We start from the raw sequence: 21,038 nt of genomic DNA, 5'->3' as shown, positions 1-21,038 counted from the left end.
TCAAGTGATCCACCTGGCTCGGCCTCCCAAAGTGCTGAGATTACAGGCGTGAGCCACTGTGCCTGGGCAACACGGCCCTATTTAAGAGTAATGAAGCAGTGCTCTATAATGCAGTGTGTCTCTTGTAGCAGTTTTGAAGAATATAATCAGCTGTTTTCTTTATAATTTTCTTAAATAAACTCAGATCAGCTCTTGTTAGGAGACAAGGGGATGTTTGAGGCTCTGAAAGCTTCTCGGGTTAGAGAGTCCTAGTGCCCGTCTGGCCAGGGAACTCATTTCTAGTTTTCCTTCTGCCCTCCTTTCATTAAAGGTTGAGTGAGGACTGTGCCACTCTTATAGGAAAGTTGCACTGAGCATTTTCTGCCTGTCAGGCACTGTTTTCAGTATATTATTGTAATTAATTCAATTCTTACAGAAACCCTTGGTGAACACATGGTAGTTATTCTTATTTGCAGATGAAGAAATGGCCAAGGAGAGCCTGAAAAATGTGCCTAGGTCACACAGCCTTTCTCTTGTTTTTGTTTTTTTCCTCTTTTAAAAAAATGTTTTTTCCTTTATATCCTTGCCAGCAGGAAGTCATACACAGCATTTCCATATGTTGAGTTCCTGCTGTTCAGATGTTGGATATGTGGGCTGTCACTGAGTTCATGGCTGTTCTCTATCAGTCCTTTTTTTTTTGCTGGGGGGAGATGGAGTCTTGCTCTGTCACCTAGGCTGGAGTGCAATGGTGTGATCTCACTGCAGCCTCTGCCTCCTGGGTTCAAGCGATTCTCTCACCTCAACCTCCCATATAGCTGGGATTACAGGCGTGTGCCACCATGCCTGGCTAATTTTTGTACTTTCTTTTTTTCTTTTTTTTTTTTGGAGACGGAGTCTCACTCTGTCGCCCAGGCTGGAGTGCAGTGGCACGATCTCGGCTCACTGCAAGCTCCACCTCCTGGGTTCATGCCATTCTCCTGCCTCAGCCTCCCAAGTAGCTGGGACTACAGGCGCCCGCCACCACGCCTGGCTGATTTTTTGTATTTTTAGTAGAGATGGGGTTTCACTGTGTTAGCCAGGATGGTCTGTATCTCCTGACCTCGTGATCCATCCGCCTCGGCCTCCCAAAGTGCTGGGATTACAGGTGTGAGCCACCGCGCCTGTCATTTTTTGTACTTTCAATAGAGATGGGGTTTCACCATGTTGGCGAGGCTGGTCTTGAACTCCTGACCTCAAGTGATCCACCCGCCTCAGCCTCCCAAAGTGCTGGGATTACAGGTGTGAGCCACTGCACCCGGCCTTATTAGTCCTTTTTAATAAAACATCTTCCACCTGAAATCAGATCTCAGCTCTGCCACTGACCGTGTGACCCTGGACGTCATCTAACCTCTTGACCCTTAGTGTCCTAGTCTGTAAGGTGACAACAGGTGAAGCCTCCTCACATGTGTTGTGGGGAGTCCCTGAGCTTGTGTACGTGATGTGTTTGGCACAGGGCCAGGGTTCAGGGACGTGACTGTTCTAGCAGTGGAGCGTACGGCCAACAGGAAGAAGTACTTGTTTGTAAACACTTGGTTGGCTGAGCTTCTGTGAGCTCACTGTGTCATTTCTCTGCTGGTATATTCTCTAGGCTCCCCAGAATTCCCTGCCCAAGAGACCCCCACCACATTCCCAGAAGAGGCACCCACAGTGTCCCCAGCAGTGGCACAGAGCAACAGCAGTGAGGAAGAGGCCAGAGAGGCTGGGTCCCCTGCACAGGAGTTCAAGTATCAGAAGTCCCTTCCTCCCCGATTCCAGCGCCAGCAGCAGCAACAACAGCAGGTAAACAGATGAGATGGTAAAAGACTGCGATAAACAGGCCTGAGTGCTGAGCAGATGTTTCCCCTCCTCGTCCCCATGCCCACCTCCAACTTAGAAAAAGGCCAGAATATCCCTTATGTGCCCCCAACACCAGTGGGGACGTCAGGAGTTGTACCTCAAAACTTGTGACCGTTATTTATTTCTCTGAGTGGTGGAGGTCCCTGGGAATGAATACAGCCTTTGTGGTTTATTGACCTTGTTTTCTAATATTGTTAAGGAACCTATTCAGTGCTGTATGCAGTGAGCTCCATTTTTCTAGTGTGCAGGCTGGTGGTTTTATTTCAGAGCAGTGCACCTTGGACGTTCCTTAGAGGACAGTGTGTCCCGCCCTGGGGTCCTCCCAAGGTGTGAGGGAGGCCTGTGAGCTGTTTGAAGAGCTGCCCAAGAGACGCACGTCACCTTTGGGTTACAGATGTAGGTTTGCAGGTTTCAAGTTGGACAGCTCCCTTCCTGATGTTGCTGCTGAACTAGTTGTGCATGGCCTTGGAGGGGTCAGTTATGCCCCTCTCACCCATATTTCTTCATGTGTAAACCAGGAAGAATGAATACCTGCCTTTCAGCATGGCAGAGTGTTTCATGCCATATCGCCTATAAACTTTTATTGGTGTCATCGTTATTGGCTTTTTATAAACTTTATTTTTATTTTTTTATAAATTTTAAAAGGGACCTACTTTTTGTCCTAAAGATCATGTGGATAATGGTTGTAATTCCACCCATCTCTCCTAGTCCTGATAGTCTTGAAGCACTCATCAGCAATCGTGCCTACTAGAGTAGTAATAAGTAAGGGAACACAGTAGTCAATACTAAGGAATAGTGCATTTTGGTGGGACACTGAGATGATACATAGACATTACTTAGTGCACACCAAACAGCAAGGTGTGCAGTAAATTATTACTAATATTAATTGAAAATATTTCAAAACGTGTGTGCCGTGGAGAAACAAACCAAGGACTTAAGGCTTTTCCCAGTATCTCACTTAATTACCTTTAAACTTCTCACCTCAGCCTCTTCTCTCCTCTGGGTGCCTGGGAGCCTTCCAGGGACTGCCTTTAATGTGATTTTAGAGCATGGGAGTGTAGGCGAGCACTGCACAGTTACTCATGTTCTTGGGGTATAGAATTACTGATGGGGGAGAGCTCTGGAATTAACTTGCGCCAAACCTAGCAGCGACAATTGCTCTAGGTAACTCCTTGGGGTGTGGAGGAAGTGATGGGTAAGTCCTTCCTTAAGAATAGAAGGAATTGCCGGGCGTGGTGGCTCACGCCTGTAATCCCAGCACTTTGGGAGGCAGACAGATCACCTGAGGTCAGGAGTTTGAGACCAGCCTGACCAATATGGTGAAACCCCATCTCTACTAAAAATACAAAAATTAGCCAGGCGTGGTGCCGCACACCTGTAATCCGAGCTACTCAGGAGGCTGAGGCAGGAGAATCGCTTGCACCCCGGAGGTGGAGGTTGCAGTGAGCCGTGGTCGCACCACTGCCTTCCAGCCTGGGTGACAGAGCGAGACTCCATCTCAAAAAATAAAATAAAATAAAATAAATAATAGAAGGAAGTCTGAAAGCACCAGGGCAGCCTGTCTGGTCATATTCCCTGGAGACCTAGGGTGTAGACAGGAGGTGGAGCTGGGAGATGGAGGCCCACAGCCTTCTCTGTGGACTGGGAGAGTGAATGACTCAAGTCTCTTGATTGATGAGCTATATTTATTGAGTGCCCTTAATAGGCACTGGGAGTGCCAACAGAACTGTCTAGGGAATCAGCTCAGGATGTGCTGTAGACTGCCAGGCAGGTTGGCCGCCTTTTTGTTTGCGGAATGGAAGGGTGTGTGCTGGAGGCCGCTTGGGTGTCCTCAGAGTGTGACGCAGCAGTGAGTCCTGCCTCAAGGCCAATTCAGGGTTCCTTTAGGAATTAGCGCCCGAGGTCACTGATGGGATAGAGCAGGGTCTGAAATGAACCCTCCTGAGTCAGGCAAGGGCCTTGATTTTGAATAGTTCACTGATAATTTGTTTACCCATTTGTGCAAATGTTCTGTATCCTGAGTGTGGTGCTGTGGGCAAGGGTGCACAGGGAGTCTCTTAGGGTTCAGTGAGGGTCACCAGCAGTAAAATCCATCAGCTGCTGTGAGTGCAACAAAGGAGCACTGGCCGTTCTGTGGGAGCAGAGAACCGGGGACCTGGTCTCGTCTGGGGGTTACGACAGGCTTTCTAGAGGAGGATGTGTTTAAACTGGAAATCTGCGTTTAGGGCTGGAGGGAAGAGGCGCTTACCTAGGGGTCCCAGTGTGTTCCCGTGGCCTGAAGTGCGTGGCAGGGACATATGGAGCAGAAAGTGGAGGGCCAGTCTTGCGAGGCAAAGCTAGAGAGGCAGACTGGGCAAAGTCTCACGGGACCTAACCCTCACCGTAACACCGTAGGTCACGAGTAGCCTCGTAGGATTTAGGCGTCGGGTGGAGAGCGGTGGAGAACCACTGAAGGCTCTTTTGAGCTAGGGGTTGACATATTGGGCGTGGGGTGTCTGTGTGAAAAGATCACCCTAGTCAAGGATGGAAAATGGATTGAAGAGGCCAGGAGGGAGCAGGGAAGGGATGCTGGTGTATTATTTAACCTCAGGTGGTAGCTGCAGACAAGGAGAGAAGTGGCCAACGTCCAGACATTCTGTGGGAGGCTGCTGTTGGGTTCCAGGAGTGTCTGATCTAGGTGAAAACCTAGCCTGTCTCGTGTAGCACAGGCACAGATGAGCCTCCATTGTGATGATGGCATGGCTGTCCACCAGCCTTGGACAGGGACCTGAGCTTGCAAGCTGTAACACACTGGGGGCTTCCCCTTGAGCAGCTGCCCATCCCTCCCCTCCTTGGTCTTCTGTTCTAGGTGGGCTTTCTGTGCTGCCTGCTGGAAAGCTGGAAGGGCGTGTGTTGGGTGGCATCTCTGTCCCCGGCCGCACCAGCCTGACCAAGTCTCTCTCTCTCTGTGGGCAGGAGCAGCTGTACAAGATGCAGCACTGGCAGCCGGTGTACCCCCCGCCGTCCCACCCCCAGCGCACCTTTTACCCACACCACCCCCAGATGTTGGGCTTCGATCCCAGGTGGATGATGATGCCTTCCTACATGGACCCACGTATCACGCCCACTCGGACCCCGGTGGACTTCTACCCCTCCGCCCTGCATCCCTCAGGTAAGCACTGTGGTCTAACAGTCCATACCTGTATCACCCAGGATAGCGTGGTGGTCAAGGGTGTCATCTCGAGTTAAACAGATACACCTGGATTTTGGTCTGGCTCTTTGTCAGGTACACAACTGGTCTGAGTTTCAAAGTAGTCACTTGCAAAGTGTAGGTACAATAATAGTTCTGTCATAAAGATTTGTTGGGAAAGTCATGAAGATCGTGTATCATAAATTGCTTTAAATTAATTTTAGATTTCTGCTATGTCGTTTTGTCCTTCTTCTCATTCTTAATGTTCTTTGTGCTGTCTCTTTTTTCTTTGATTAGTCTTTCCCAAAGTTTGTCTAGTGCCTTTTTAAAATCAGTATTTGGGCTTCTTCATTCCTCTATCTTATTTGGGTTTTATTTTAATAATGCCTGCTTTTTCTTTTCTTATTTCCTTTAAAATATTATCATATGCTTAGTTTATTAATTTCTGGCTTTTAAGATTCTCTTTGCAGTACTAATTTCTAATGTAGTTGCTCTGTGGTCAGATAATATGGTCTGTGTGATACAGACCAGGGGTCAGCAAACTTCTACTAATGACCAGATAGTAAGTCTTTTAGGCCTCGATCAGCTAGTCAGTTTTGGTGTTGTAGGACAAAAACAGCCATAAACAATAGTAATTGAGTGAACATGGTTGTTTTTCCATAAAACGTTACTTGTAAAAACTGGCAGCAGGCTGAGTTTTGTTTAATGGCTGTAGTTTGCTGACCAACTCCTGACTTAGGTTGCTTGACATTTGTTGGGTTTTCTCTGTAGCCTCTTCCATGGCAATTCTTTTTTAACATTCTACATTTGCCTGAAAAGACTGTATTCTCTGGTTGGAGATAGTCCATTAAGTTGAGCATGCTAATTGTGTTGTGCAAATGTCTTCATCATTGCAAGTTTTTATCCCTTTGACCAGTTACTAAAAGGTGTTTTAAAATGTCCCACTATGATTATGGATTTGTCAAATCTTCTTTGGGAGCCTGTCAGTTTTTGCTTTGTCTATCTGGAGGCATACAGGTTTAGAATTTCTGTATCTTGTTCCTTTTATCCTTATGTAGTACCTTTGTTGTCATTAATAGTGCTTTCTATCTTTATTGCCTACTTTGATAGCAATATAATAATTATAGTTTTCTGTTGATAAGTATTTGAAGTCTTTTGTTCCAATTTTTACTGTTAGCCTCTTTGAGCCCTTATGTTTTGGGAGTGTATCTTTGTATCTACAAGATGTGTATAGCTTTACCACTCTGAAAGTCTATGACTTTTAATTGCAAAAGTTGGTCCTTTTAGATTTATTGGGATGATGATTATTATTATTATTTGAGACAGAGTCTTGCTCTGTCATGCAGGTTGGAGTGCAGTGGTACAATTTCAACTCACTGCAACCTCCGCCTCCCGGGTTCAAGCGATTCTTCTGCCTCAGCCTCCCAAGTAGCTCGGATTACAGGCGCCCACCACCACGCCCAGCTAATTTTTTTTTTTTTTTTTTTTTTGAGACAGAGTCTTGCTCTGTCACCCAGGCTGGAGTGCAGTGGTGTGATCTCGGCCTACTGCAACCTCCACCTCCCGGGTTCAAGCGATTCTCCTGCCTCAGCCTCCTGAGTAGCTGAGATTACAGGCACCTGCCACCATGCCTGGCTGATTTTTTTGTATTTTTAGTAGAGACGGGGTTTCACTATGTTGGTCAGGCTGGTCTCGAACTCCTGACCTCAAGTGGTCTACCTGCCTTGGCCTCCCAAAGTGCTGGGGTTACAGGCGAGCCACCATGCCCAGCCTTATTGGGATTATTATATTTAGATATTCCAACTATGATATTTCATGCATTCCATTCTTCTTCTTCTCTTTCTGTGCCTTTTCTTCTAATTCCTGCCTTTTCTTGGTCCTATTGTTTTTCTTTTGCTTCTACATTTCATTTCTATATGTTAGTGGTTACATGAAAATTCTAACATGCACCTTCAACTTAGCAAAGCATTTGGGGAGGTAGAAATCTGAAGTCTTTGTCCCTTAATCCTCCATGAAAGTAAGCATGTGAGTCTGAATTCCTGGGAGGGGGACAATTGTTTCCCTGCCCTGGTCCAGGCCAGACAGACCCGCCAGTCTGTTCCTGGTAGTAAAGCGCATGTGTCTATCTAATGTGCCTTTTGAGGATGTGGCCCTTTTGGGTCTTTGTTTTAAACAGTGTCTCAGTTGTATCTCCCTGCCCTGTATAGAAAGGCTTCATCCCCTGTCCTGAGTGTTAAAGACCAAGCCTATATCTGACAAATGTGCTTTTCTTGCCCCCTTCCTTGGACAGGTCTTTGAACCAGGCAGGGTGCACGTGTGTGTGCCTTCAGAGGTCCTCAGGTCAGGAAAGATTAAGAGCCCTATGATGTGTAGGTGGGTGGGGTGCTGTATCCACATGAAAGTCAGGGTAACTGTTAACTTCTTTGGGCCTTTGGTTGACCCTGAGATTGGAGCAGGGCTTTCTAAATGAGATGATGTAGATCAGTCTTTGCCTTCTTCAGGACTGATGAAGCCCATGATGCCCCAAGAGTCCCTCAATGGGACAGGCTGTCGCTCTGAGGATCAGAACTGTGTGCCCCCACTCCAAGAAAGAAAAGTGACCCCCATCGACTCACCCCCTGTGTGGAGCCCAGAGGGCTACATGGCACTGCAGAGCAAGGGCTACCCGCTCCCGCACCCGAAGTCGAGTGACACCTTGGCTATGGACATGCGTGTCAGGTGAGATGAAGCCTGGTCCTGCTGCCTTGCCACTGAAGGAAGACTCCAGGTCCTAACTGAGAGGGCCCTGGGATGAGCTACCATCCCAGGAGACGCTGCCCACGGGAGACGTGCTCCTTGAAGGGACTCCTGGTTCCTCTGGGGAGGGAGAGTGTGAGGAGGATTGCTTGAATGCTTTGTCCAAGAGGCTCTTTTCAGATGGTGAGACGTAAGGCGAAGGAGAAGTCCCGGGGTCCTCAAATCCTGGGCACAGGGCAGGCGGGTGGGGGCTTCACAAGGCAGGTGGGGTCCAGAGCATGGGTCTTGGCTCATTTCTGTGGAAGTAAACAGAGTTAGCCCTGCCACCCCCATAGCCCCAGACTCTTCACGGCCTCCCAGGCTCCAGCTTGCTCTTGCTCTTTGACCCGGAGGATTGCCTGGCTCCTCTGTCTCCAGGGGGCACGCCGCGCCCAGCCTGCGGCCACGACAGTCTTCACTCTCATGGACTCCAGGGGCCACCGACCAATTCATGGCCTGGCATTTCTGAGACGTGTTTAAAGATAGAACAAATGTTGATGCTTATGTTTTTTTGTTGTTGTTTTTTGTTTTGTTTTTCTAGCTTTCTTTTTTAAAAGTGTTTTTGTTTTTGTTTTTGTTTTTTCTTTTTAAAACTAAGCTCTGTGTTCAGCATGGAAACCAGGAACCAGGCTCCAATCGCATTGACTGATTTTTCTGGTTCCTTTTCAGGAATGAAAGCTCTTTCTCTGCCTCACTCGGAAGGGCAGGGGGCATAAGTGCCCAGCGCGATCTCTTTGAGGAGAGAGGGGAGGAGTACTTGAGTGCTTTTGACAAGAAGGCCCAAGCAGACTTTGACAGCTGTATCTCTTCTCAAAGAATAGGCCAGGAGCTTTTGTTTCCACCCCAAGAAAATGTTCAGGATGCAGATGCTCCTGGGGGTCACACCCAAAACCTCAGGTGTTCCCCATTGGAGCCTGACTTTGTCCCAGATGAGAAAAAGCCAGAGTGTGGCAGTTGGGATGTTAGCCACCAGCCAGAGACCGCTGACACAGCCCATGGTGTTGAGCGGGAGACACCCCGGGAGGGGACGGCCTTTAACATCTCCTCCTGGGACAAGAACGGGAGCCCCAACAAACAGCCGTCCTCGGAGCCTGAATGGACTCCCGAGCCCCGGAGCTCCGGCAGCCAGCACCCGGAGCAGACGGGCAGGACCCGGAGGTCGGGACCCATCAAGAAACCAGTCCTGAAAGCCCTCAAGGTGGAAGACAAGGAGAAGGAGCTCGAGAAGATTAAGCAGGAGCTAGGGGAGGAGAGTACCCGGCTGGCCAAGGAGAAGGAGCAGAGCCCCACAGCAGAAAAGGATGAGGACGAAGAGAACGATGCCTCTCTGGCCAACTCCTCCACCACCACTTTGGAGGACAAAGGCCCTGGCCATGCCACTTTTGGCCGCGAGGCCACCAAATTTGAAGAGGAGGAGAAACCTGACAAGGCTTGGGAAGCCAGACCCCCACGAGAGTCCAGCGATGTTCCCCCCACGAAGAGAAATAACTGGATCTTTATTGATGAGGAGCAAGCCTTTGGGGTCAGAGGGCAGGCCCGGGGCCGGGGCCGTGGTTTCAGAGAGTTCACTTTTCGTGGTCGGCCTGCTGGCGGAAATGGGAGCGGCCTCTGTGGTGGGGGGGTCCTGGGGGCCCGCAGCATCTACTGCAGCAGTCAGCGCAGCGGCCGTGGCCGGGGCCTGCGAGAGTTTGCGCGGCCAGAGGACTGCCCCAGAGCCAAGCCCCGACGGAGAGTTGCCAGTGAGACCCATAGCGAGGGCTCAGAGTATGAAGAACTTCCCAAGCGCCGCCGGCAGAGGGGCTCCGAGAACGGGAATGAAGGCTCGCTCCTGGAGAGGGAGGAGAGCACCTTGAAGAAAGGCGACTGCAGAGATTCTTGGCGGTCCAACAAGGTGTGCTCTGAGGACCACAGCGGTCTAGATGCCAAGAGCCGAGGCCCTCGGGCCTTTGGGCGAGCCCTCCCTCCCCGGCTGAGCAATTGCGGGTATGGACGGAGAACCTTCGTCTCCAGAGAGTCACCCCACTGGCAGAGCAAAAGTCCAGGCAGCTCTTGGCAGGAATATGGCCCTTCCGACACATGCGGATCCCGGCGACCTACAGACAGAGACTATGTCCCAGATTCCTACAGACACCCTGATGCATTTGGTGGCCGGGGCTTTGAGGACAGCCGCGCGGAGGACAAGAGATCCTTCTTCCAAGATGAACACGTGGCAGATTCTGAAAATGCAGAGAACCGGCCCTTCAGGAGAAGGCGCCCCCCACGCCAAGATAAGCCCCCTCGCTTCCGGCGCCTCCGGCAAGAGCGGGAGTCCCTGGGCCTGTGGGGACCCGAGGAGGAGCCCCATCTGCTGGCAGGTCAGTGGCCAGGCAGGCCCAAACTGTGTTCTGGGGACAAGAGTGGCACTGTGGGCCGCAGGTCCCCTGAGCTCTCCTACCAGAACTCCTCCGATCACGCCAATGAGGAGTGGGAGACGGCCTCCGAAAGCAGCGACTTCAGCGAGCGGCGGGAGCGGCGGGAAGGCCCTGGGTCCGAGCCCGACTCCCAGGTGGATGGTGGCCTGTCGGGGGCTAGTTTGGGTGAGAAGAAGGAGCTGGCCAAGAGGAGCTTCTCCAGTCAGAGACCCCTGGTTGACAGACAGAGCCGAAAGCTGGAGCCGGGAGGGTTTGGGGAGAAGCCCGTTAGGCCAGGTGGTGGTGACACCTCCCCTCGCTATGAGAGCCAACAGAATGGGACGCCTTTGAAAGTGAAAAGGTAAAACCAGACACCATCTGGGCCCTTTTTGTTGTTGTGTTCTGTTCTCAGCAGCACTGAGTTCACGCATGCATGCCGATGCCGCCGTGTGTCGGGGCTGGGGGCCTGCCCCCAGGCCGTCTGTGCGCGTCTCCATTGCCTGCCCCCACATTGCCTGTCTGCTTCTCGTGGTGGTGGTATTGTGGCTAGAGCTCCCACCCCCACCCCCACCCCAGTGGTGCTCTTGAGGCCACTGTCCAGCACCTGACCTGAGAGTCCAGGCATGTGACCCTGGAGCCCCGCCGAGGGGCCGCTGCAGCGAGGAACGTTGCCTGTGCACAGTGCCAGGTGCCGGTCAGTCCACCAGAGTCCTCTGCTCCGGAGTTGCTGCCAGGCGGCGTCCTAGGGGGCATCGCTGGCCTCGTGGCTGCATGGAAGTGGCTCTTCCTAGGTGGTTCTGCTTCTCCACTGTGAGGAGACGTGGCCCCACGGTGGGGTTGCCACCTCAGCATGGCAGGAGCCCAGCAAACGCAGAGGGGAGCAGGCTGCACATGGTCTGGCGAGCACCTCTTCCACAGCCAGAGGCATTCGGGTGATGACCTCTGCTCAGGGACCAGGAGAGGGTCCCCTGCACAGTCTGGGTTGACTGACTGCACTTGGCTTGTGCCTCGGACAGGGAGGTGCAGGGGCTGCTGAGGCCTTCCCTGTCCTCAGCATACTGAGGAAGATGGCTTCACACCTCCACTCTCCTTAGAATTCAAGGCAGAGAAACTCCCAGAGAAGGAGCCACAGGGAACACCGACTCTTTCAGGTGGCATCTAATCCAGCTTTCCAGGCGCCAGAGGCTGACCCTTGGCTTCACCTCAGTTTTCGGCCCCAAGGGCCCTCCGGCAGGGCAATTCTGGAGAGGAGCAGAAATGCTGGCGTCTCCATTCTGAGCATATTCCCCTTGTCTCTCTCCCCACTACACTCTGAACATAGCATGTGGGAGAGCCCTGGGGAGCCACTTTCCCCAGGAGCAGGCAGAGCCGGTGGGAGCAGCCTTACACGTATGTTTGCACACGGACATGGATGCACTGTGGCCAGCCTGCCGCTCCTCCCCACCCAAGGAGTCAGCTAGAGGAAGTGGGCCTAGATCAGGGTGCCGGGCTTGTGTGCAGGCTGTGTGCACGTGCGGTGTTTTCCGTCCTTCCCCAGCTCTGGTTAACAAGATCCTCTTTCCCTTACAGATCCCCAGACGAGGCCTTGCCTGGAGGTCTTAGTGGCTGCAGCAGTGGGAGTGGCCACTCCCCCTATGCCCTGGAGCGGGCAGCCCATGTCAGTGCTGACCCTCCCGAAGCCTCCAGTAAAAAGGCAGAGAAGGAGGCCAAGTTGGCTGCTCCGAGGGCAGGTGAACAGGGAGAGGCCATGAAACAGTTTGACCTGAACTATGGAAGTAAGTCATCCTCATATCTTCAGGGGAAAGAACTCAGGCAGAACCAGGGGCCATGCAGTCCTCGGGCCTCCCGAGTTTGCCCTTGCACTGAGTACCTTAGCTTTCGGAACAGCTCGGCCAGGCCCTGGGCTGGGTTCTGGGGCTGTAGAGGTGAGCAGAGTAGGTAGGATTCCCACCGAGTGTTGCTCACAGCCCGTTGAATCCCCGTGACACCCTGCAGCTTCCGGGCTTTAAAGAGAGGAAGCCTGGGGCCCAGAGACGTTCGGTGGTGTGTCCGAGGTCACACAGCTGTAGGAGCAGAGCTGGGGTTTAAGCTCTTTGCGTGTTCTCTCAGTTGTGCCCTTGGGCCTCTTTGGTTTGGGGTAACAATGTGTTAGATCAGAGGCGGCCTGAGAAAAGTGCGGAAGTCCTGTCCAGGTTTCTGTCGAGCCTGACGCTAGATCTCAGGCGCCTGTTGAATTGGGTTGTTCTTGCCTCCTGGTGAGTGGAAAGACTGTTCCTTCTCGTGAAATCTTGGTTCAGGTGCCATCATTGAAAATTGCGGGTCCAGCCCCGGGGAGGAGAGTGAGGTGGGTTCTATGGTGGGCGAAGGCTTCATCGAAGTCCTGACCAAGAAGCAGCGCCGCCTGCTGGAGGAAGAGAGAAGAAAGAAGGAGCAGGCCGTGCAGGTGAGGGGCGGAGGGTGGGGGGGCATGGGGCTGGAGGGCAGGCTGGCAGATGCCCAGGAAACCCAGAGCCAGAGGGTAAGGGAGTTCTCGGTCAAGCTCAAGGTGGCAGAGAGGAAGAAAGGAGTATTTAGCAAGCACACATTGTCTCCGCGTTCCTGCTATTACCAAGGCCCTTCTATCAGTGTAGGAATAGGTGATGGAATAGGTGATGGCATCACTGTTATGCAGTGGAAGAAACTGAGTCTTGAAGAGGGTGACTTCTCTAGGGTGATAACAGTGGAAACTTGTCCAAGCCAAGATGCAGACCTCCGTCACCTCCCAGCTTCTCCTTCCTCCCCACTCCTCATTCCTGAGTGGAATGAGATTTGTCTCCCTCAAGTCAAGTGGATCGTGAACCCTATACTAAAATGGAGTCAGGGCTGGACCTGCACACAGATCACAGTCCGTTGGCCTTTCAGGTCTTTCTTGGGGGGTGCTTTGCTTGGCATCGCAGTTCTGCTTGAGGTTTTGGGAGACGAGCATTCCACACATCTCTGGAGCATTTTCAGGTGGTGTGATTTTTGGTACCTGGGATACTTATCCTGGGGAGAATTTGTCAGTCTTGGTGCCTTTGACTAGACTACAGCATCCTTTCTTCCCCTCAGGTGCCTGTCAAAGGTCGAGGCCTTTCCTCCCGTATTCCTCCTCGATTTGCAAAAAAGCAGAACAACTTATGTCTGGAGCAAGGTGACGTGACCGTGCCTGGCAGCAGCCTGGGCACTGAGATCTGGGAGAGCAGCAGCCAGGGTGAGAGTTGGGGGTGTGACCCCAGCTGTGGCACCCAAGGTCACATCACACACTGGGTTTGCTTCTGGGGAGGATCCTGCTTTTGAGCTACGAATATAGATGGAATACAGATGGAGTACCTGTTTGCTGTGTTCCGCTGCTGAGCTAGTGCTGAATGCCGTCTGAGTGATTTGCTGCTGCAACCCCCAAACGGATACACAATTTTCCTTGCCTAAAATTTGGTAGAAGAGCAGAGCATTCATTAGTCCAGTGATCTGGAAAAGGATGGCCCCTTGGGCTGAGATCACACAGTAGTGGGAATGGCCTTCTTTGTTGGTCGTCGTTTTCTCCCACTAACTTATAGAAGAGAAGCAAATGACAGATAGACCAGCCGCAAGAGTTCAGGAGCTCTCTTCTGTGCTGTGCACCCTTTTCTTAACATGGGGAAGGCTCTGGAAACCCCTCCCTGAATGCTCTTCTGGAAAGGCAAACTGAGACCAGAAGACGGTATACGTTACTTCTTAGAAAATTTGTTGCCCTGAAAACTTTTTTTTTTTAAATTCTATATCAAATGTAATTTTTCTGGGAATTTTTCCTTATAAAATAGAAAACTATTTTCATAGAATAGGTTCTTCTTGAGGCTTACGTGAGGCAGGGCCCTGCGCTGTTAGCCCAGAGCATGCATAGATGAATAAAAACAAGGACATTCGATATTTCACAGCTCAGGCCCATGAGGGGAGCTTGGAGAGGTCACCTAGTGCCAGCTCATTTTTCTGCAAAGCAGCTGAAGCTTCTAGAGGGAAGGGACTTGACTCAGGGACTCCAGGGTCATAGGACAAGCACCCGAGACACTGAGTTCTGGGCCTTGATTCTTTCACTGTTTCCACATAGCTTGTCCTCATGTGCTCGGTGAAAACTTTGGTTCTTGCAAACTACAAAATAACATTCAACATGCCCAGCTTTGATGGAAAGGAAGCACAATCATTTGATAAAACATCAATAACACTACATTTGGTAGTGGCTGAGTGACAGGTGTCATAGTATTGATGTCCAAAAATGCCCAGGTGCCAGATTGGTTGAGCTGCCAGGTGTGAATCAGATGTGACTCTCAGGTGTGAGTCATCATCCCCTTTTGTCAGATCTTTTACTCCAGAATTCTGCAGGGGCTCATTGGTTTCTCAGACCAGGGGTTGTGTCCAAGGGATGGCTTCAGAGCGCCCTTGGATATTAAAAATAGCATGTGAAAGCATTTTTTTTTTTTTTTTTAAAGATGGGGTCTCACTATGTTGCCCAGGCTGGACTTGAACCCCTGGGTTCAAGCAATCCTTCTGCCTCAGCCTCCTGAGTAGCTGGGATTGCAGATATGTGCCCCCACCCCCTGCTAGCATGTCAGCTTTTGCATGCATATCTATTTTTCTGGGCTCCGGATCCATGGCCACTCAAAAAGTGGTCTGTGAGCTTAAAAATTTTTAGTAATACCCGCTGGGATCTTTCAAAGACTCTGTAGAAGCCACCAACTTTGGCCAGGAGTGGTGGCTCACACCTATAATCCCAGCAGTTTGGGAGGCCAAGGCTTGAAGATCACTTGAGATCAGGAGTTCAAGACCAGCAACAGAGTGAGACCCTGTCTCTATTGTTAAAAAAAAAGAAGGCCAGGCGTGGTGGCTCATGTCTGTAATCCCACCACTTTGGGAGGCTGAGGCAGGCAGATCACCCGGTCAGGAGATCGAGACCATCCTGGCTAACATGGTGAAACCCCGTCGCTACTAAAAATACAACAACAACAAAAAATTAGCCGGGCGTGGTGGCGGGCACCTATAGTCCCAGCTATTCGGGAGGCTGAGGCAGGAGAATGGCGTGAACCCGGGAGGCGGAGCTTGGCAGTGAGTGGAGATCGCGCCACTGCACTCCAGCCTGGGCGACAGAGCGACACTCCGTCTCAAAAAAAAGAAAAGTATATTTTTTAATGTAAAAAAAGAGAAGCTACCAACTTTTAGAAATAGTATAAGTGAAAAGAAGCATGAGCATAGCGGAAATAACGACAGAGAATCCAGATCGGCAGGAGTGAGGGCTCTGCCCTGCTCACTCTCTCCTGTAATCCATGAGATGCTGAGAAACACGTTGGGTGAGGATGTGGAAAGTTGGGTAAGGCTGTCAGACCAGCTTTTCCATGTCAGAGCCGTTCACTGGGTGTCACGGGTAGGGGGCTGGGGTGGCGGGTGCAGGGGAGGCAGGGGAGTTGGATTTCTGCAAGCTGTGCCTGTGCTTGTTCTTTAAGAGCTCATAAACTCTCTAGATGGGTTGCTCTTTGATGCCCTGACTCTGTCTTCCTCCCCTGGCAGCTCTCCCTGTGCAGGCCCCAGCCAATGACTCCTGGAGGAAAGCTGTCACTGCCTTCAGCAGCACCGAGACTGGCTCTGCGGAGGTGAGTGTGGCCGCTGCCCACATGCTGCCCCTGGGATGAGTGTGTGAGTGTGTGCTCACCATCCACACGGCCAGCTTGCTGTGGCCCACCCAAGCCCCTGCCACAGCAGCTGAGCTTGGAATTAGGTTGTTTCCATGGGGCCAAGCTCATCAGTGGTTTTCCATCTTGATTTCTGGCCTGTGCATGGGGCGTGCATGAGCAGGAGAAAGAGAAAAGGGGTAACAAGGGAGGACCCAAAGCTGGGTGGGAAGAGGGATTCAGGGCCTCCTCTGAACTGGTGTCAGCGGCCACGTAGTCTGGTTTGGGTCACAAGTGAGATGGGTTTGGCAGCCTCGGTCTGGGGCCCACAGAAGATCCTGTGGTCACGAGCTCTATCGGGGTTGGTGTGTTTGGCCACACGTAAGTTGTCAGGCATCCTCAGCAGGGCAGGATCAAGATCAGGACCAGACTTGGCAAGGGACAGGCAGCTGGGGTAGAAAAGTCTCTGTGCCACATGCAGTTTTACTCTCTGGATAATCGAGTTGGGAGTTTGAGGCTATAACCCATTTTGTGCTCTGCACAGCAGGGTTTTAAGAGCAGCCAGGGAGATAGTGGCGTTGACTTGAGTGCCGAGTCTCGGGAGTCGTCTGCGACCTCCTCGCAGCGCAGCTCCCCATATGGGACTCTGAAGCCAGAGGAGATGAGCGGGCCCGGCCTGGCGGAACCCAAGGCCGACAGCCACAAGGAGCAGGCTCCAAAGCCGTCTGAACAGAAGGTAACCTGGACGTTCCAGTCACAGTGGCTGGGGCCTGGGCGGAAGGGGCCATCGTCTCGTCATCTTCCTCAATTCCTGGGACAGTAGAAGCTACAGAGTGTGGTCATTCCAGTCTGTGTGTCTCCACCTCTCTGCTTTTTTATCAAGGATTCAGAACAAGGCTCTGGACAGAGCAAGGAGCACAGACCAGGACCCATCGGCAACGAGCGTTCTCTGAAAAACAGAAAGGGCTCGGAGGGGGCCGAGCGGCTGCAAGGGGCTGTCGTCCCGCCTGTTAACGGGGTGGAGATTCACGTGGACTCCGTGCTGCCTGTGCCACCCATTGAATTTGGAGTCAGTCCAAAAGTGAGGCTTTGATTTGTTTTCTTGCTTGCTTTTTTTACTTTTTATTTTGGTACTTGGAGAGGTTGGGGGCTCAGACGGGATTGTCTCCTAGAAAGAATAGAAGGATGGGAGCCAAGCAGTCTTCCAGCGGCTAGAGTGTTGGTGTGGAGTCCTGCACATGGCCAGTGCTCTGTTGAGTTGCTTTAAAGATTGCTTCACTGACACCAGACAGGCCAGTGATCTTCCCTGTTTCTGTCAGGCCACCCAAGGGACAGGGAGAAAGAAGTGAGGCTGGTGTCCTGTCTCCTGTGCCGTGGGGAAAATCTGGCCATCTCGCTCATATGTGGCTCCAGTGAATGCTGCTCAGTGGAGTTTCTGAGTCGCGGAAACTGCATCACGTTAACGTATGCCTCTGGGGAATGTAGGGCCAGGAAGATCTCAGTGGGCTGTGTGGCCTTTTTTTTTTTTTCAGGACTCCGATTTCAGCTTGCCACCTGGTTCTGCCTCTGGTCCTGCTGGGAGTCCAGTTGTTAAACTTCAGGATGCCTTGGCCAGTAATGTAAGTCCACACTTCCACTTCTGGCTCCACTCACTGCTTGGGGCTGGCAGGCCCTGGGTGAAGGAGACAGCACATGTATTTCAGGCTGACCTGGGCTGGCACGTGACTCAGTTGCTAGCAGCTCCATGTCCTTAAAAGGTGCTTAAATGTTCCTGCGCAGGTTTTGTGACCTTCCAGTGGGGATCATACAGTTCCTAAGGGCTGGTTTATTTGGCTCTCTTTGGTTCCATTGTCTCCTCTGTGCCAGGTGCGAGCCCAGACTCAGGCTGCCTTTTCTGTGGCCAGGGGTAAGGGGCACAGATTGAGTAGGAGAGCCCTCCTCAGGAGGCCCCATCTCACCATCCAAGGGTCCCTGCCGCCTGCAATCTAACTGTTGTGATCCAGAAGACCTGCTGGCGCTCTACCATGGGCTCAGGAGCTGGCAGTTGCATCTGTTGTGGCCACTCGGGGCTGCGGCCGAGGCTGTCACAGTGACATCTGGTTCACTGCTCTGTCCTCACCGCCTGCAGGGGTGGGTGCTAGTGCATATGCTGAATGAACGAGTATCATTTGGGCAGCGTTTCCCAGAGGATTCCAAGGAATGTGAGTGCTGTACAATATTCATAGGTGTTGAATGAAAACAATGTTGTGGAAGTGCTGGGCTCTACGAGGTTCTTTACTCTGAGAGTCTGCCGTCTCTGTCACGTGCAGATGGACACCGGGGATCTGCAGGAAGCGGGGGGCACTGTTGCATTTCCAGCCTCTGTTACCAGAGCCCTCTTTTTCACAGTTTGCTGAGGGGCACAGCCTTCCCTGTCTGGCCCAGGGCATCTCCAGGCCAGGTGGCAGGTGCCTTCTGAACCAGATGTTTGCGTGCGGGCTGCCAGTCCATATTTATACTGCCAGGACATGGCTCTCCCTGTCTGGAGGGCACTATGGAGTGTGGATATGGGGGTGGCTGTCTGCAGACTTGGGTGGAGGAAACTGATGGAGGCAGCCATCTCCAGGAGATCAGTCGTGGTCCTGGCTGCCATCAGTTTCATCTGGGTGGTCTTGGGTACATGTGGCCAATACTGAAGATGCATTTGGACAATTCATAGACGCGGAGCTGTAGGTGCTTTTGGGAAAAGCCATGGATGGGTTTGGGCAAGTCATAGATACATTTGGACGAGCCTTGAGTGTGTTCAGGAGAGCCATGGATGGGTTTGGGCAAAGCCATCTCTGCACCTGTTTGTGTTCCATGGTTTCCTTTTCCTCCTCTCCAGGCAGGGTTAACACAGAGTATCCCCATCCTGCGGCGGGACCATCACATCCAGAGGGCCATCGGTCTCTCCCCAATGTCCTTCCCCACCGCCGACCTTACTCTGAAGGTAACACCAGCCCTGAGCTGGGTGAGGGCCCACCTAGTACCTTAGCTTACAAAGAGGCAGAAGGGAGGAGTCCCCGAACCCCTAAAGCTTAGACTGGCTCTGTCCACTGCCAGCGTGATAGTAATTTTCATCCCTCCCCCTCCCCTTGCTTCTGAAGATGGAGTCTGCGCGCAAGGCTTGGGAAAACTCCCCCAGTTTGCCGGAGCAGAGCTCTCCAGGCGGCGCTGGCTCAGGCATCCAGCCTCCATCCTCTGTGGGTGCCTCCAGCGGGGTCAACTACAGCTCCTTCGGTGGAGTGTCCATGCCACCCATGCCTGTGGCCTCTGTAGCACCTTCTGCTTCTATGCCAGGTATCTCATCCCCTGAGCAAGGCCTTGGGGTCCTTCTCCATTTATTATCAAGAAAAACAGATTAACAGCCCCGAATGTCACCTCCTGGCCTTGTCTTAAGTAGCATGTAGAAGTAGCAACTTGTTTTTAGGCCCAGTGGTCGTAGCTCCCATGTGCTGCAGGTAATGTGCACGTCCTGCTTCCCCACGCTGGGAAACAGAACTGGGGGATAACAGCGAGGCACTCCTGCCTACTGGTGACAGGAGTGAGCAAAGGCTTGACTTTGAGTCAGACCTGGGTCATGTGCTGGAGCTGTGCCGCCTCGGCTGGTGAGCAGCTCTTGCCGAGCCACAGTGTCCTCTCCTCTCTTACATGAAATGGGGGTGATGACATTGCTCCGTGGGGTGGCCACACCCGTGAAGCCAGGTGTTACCTGGAAAGGGCTTTGTATCAACAGAGCCCTCAGTCACTGGCAGCTATTTTTGTCCTGATTGCTGCCATCCTTATCGTGTGTCAGTGTCCCCAAGGGAAAGCGTGGGGGTTTTGAGGGCCCAGCTGCCAGTCTCAGTGATGTAATTCCAATAGATCCTTCTGACCCTCCACTGTGGACTCAATAGCAGGGAGATGAAGAGGACAGTGACTGAGAGACCAAGGCAGCCCTGGTTAAAGTAGAATGCCCCTTCGAGTGTCTGGGGTAGTTGGTGAGTGGGAGGTGGGAAGGGTAGGCCGGAGCCCACCTGCCTCCTCCCTCCTCCTAGGTCTGACGCTGCACCCTCCCTACGTTCCCTGAGGTGCGTGCCAGGCGTGTTGTGAGCAGGCGTGTGCTTCAGGCACACAGGGAACCTAGCAGCCTCTGTACACACACCCTCGTCCCCACTGAGTCCCCTGGGTAGAGCAGACCTGTAGACTGTTTCCCTCAGGGACATTGAGAAGTAGTGAGGCTTGATCCTCTTCTACGTCCCTTTTGCCGCTCTGTTTCCAGGCAGCCACCTCCCGCCCCTGTACCTGGATGGCCATGTGTTTGCAAGTCAGCCCCGGCTGGTTCCTCAAACGATACCTCAGCAGCAGAGTTACCAACAGGTGACAGCAGCAAGCCAGGTGGCCTGGCTGGGGGTGGTGGGGAGGAGCCAGTGCAGGGCGGAATTGGCTTGCTCATCTATTTCTCATTGTCTGTCTGGTTTTCCATCCCCCTCACATGTGGTGACCAGCACCTGGCCCGCCACGGCAGCCAGGAGGCATTTGTTAAGCGAATAAACGAGACAGGGAAGAGGAGTGGAGTTGGCTGCTCCAGACTCTGCTTAGTTTTCCTTTCTCAAAGTTCTCCCTCCTGTGTCCTAGCCGGGGAATTAGCTAAAATGGAATTTTCTTTGGTGATCAGGTATCCTTCTGATGAAGAGAAGAAAGGCCTAAACTCCCAGGCATGGATGCATTAGAAAGAGGTAGTCTTAGAAATGAGCAGGCGTTGGTTATTTATGCAGGACTGGCATACTTTCTGTGCTGCCAAGGGGTGATTTTTGGAAGTCTCCCCTCTAATGCTGGTGCTGGGCCTTTGGGATGGTCTAGCTGCCCCTCAGACCCATGTGCCTGCACAGCCACGACAGTGGACTTCCAGGCAGAATCTGCTCCAAGTGCAGGCTTGCTGATGGAGGATGTGGCCTCTGCTGACCTCTTTTTAAAAACATGTTCTTAACTGCTGTATTGTTTGGTTGCCAAGATTTTGGTTCTTGCATAACTGGGTCAGACTGCATGTATCTTTCTTTTTGTGCATTGTTAAATTCAGCGTTATGTTTTTGGAACTCACCTCTGTTGACGTATGTGCTAGGATCCATTTTTGTTGCTGTGTAGAATTCCAGGGTAGGGATATGCTGTGGTTTGGGGTTGCTACCAGTTTTTCATTGTAGG

General features: G+C 52.0%; 1 protein-coding gene and 1 non-coding gene across 26 annotated transcripts in view; both read left to right on the top strand.

Annotated features, from left to right (window-relative positions):
* Window positions 1-21,038, top strand: part of PRRC2B (proline rich coiled-coil 2B) — a 128,458-nt gene that overhangs the window by 94,223 nt on the left and 13,197 nt on the right. For 18 of the 25 annotated variants that reach the window (XM_055117557.2, XM_063594119.1, XM_063594124.1 and 15 more), the window contains 14 exons: window positions 1,607-1,797; window positions 4,810-5,005; window positions 7,525-7,741; window positions 8,468-10,549; window positions 11,758-11,963; window positions 12,486-12,631; window positions 13,276-13,417; window positions 15,739-15,821; window positions 16,384-16,575; window positions 16,723-16,920; window positions 17,372-17,458; window positions 18,703-18,807; window positions 18,965-19,157; window positions 20,119-20,216. In XM_055117557.2, the coding sequence (XP_054973532.1) occupies window positions 1,607-1,797; window positions 4,810-5,005; window positions 7,525-7,741; window positions 8,468-10,549; window positions 11,758-11,963; window positions 12,486-12,631; window positions 13,276-13,417; window positions 15,739-15,821; window positions 16,384-16,575; window positions 16,723-16,920; window positions 17,372-17,458; window positions 18,703-18,807; window positions 18,965-19,157; window positions 20,119-20,216 (4,136 nt within the window). The remainder of the gene's footprint in view (window positions 1-1,606; window positions 1,798-4,809; window positions 5,006-7,524; window positions 7,742-8,467; window positions 10,550-11,757; window positions 11,964-12,485; window positions 12,632-13,275; window positions 13,418-15,738; window positions 15,822-16,383; window positions 16,576-16,722; window positions 16,921-17,371; window positions 17,459-18,702; window positions 18,808-18,964; window positions 19,158-20,118; window positions 20,217-21,038) is intronic. The other 7 variants (XM_055117556.2, XM_055117558.2, XM_055117555.2 and 4 more) reach the window with 2 other exon arrangements.
* LOC112440892 (small nucleolar RNA SNORD62) lies at window positions 19,699-19,784 on the top strand. The gene has a single exon (XR_003028883.1). It is a non-coding gene; the product is annotated as a small nucleolar RNA SNORD62 (small nucleolar RNA).

This window comes from Pan paniscus, chromosome 11 (assembly GCF_029289425.2).
Source record: "Pan paniscus chromosome 11, NHGRI_mPanPan1-v2.0_pri, whole genome shotgun sequence".
NCBI classification, from domain to species: domain Eukaryota; kingdom Metazoa; phylum Chordata; class Mammalia; order Primates; family Hominidae; genus Pan; species Pan paniscus.
This window is presented reverse-complemented; position numbering and strand designations above follow the sequence as displayed.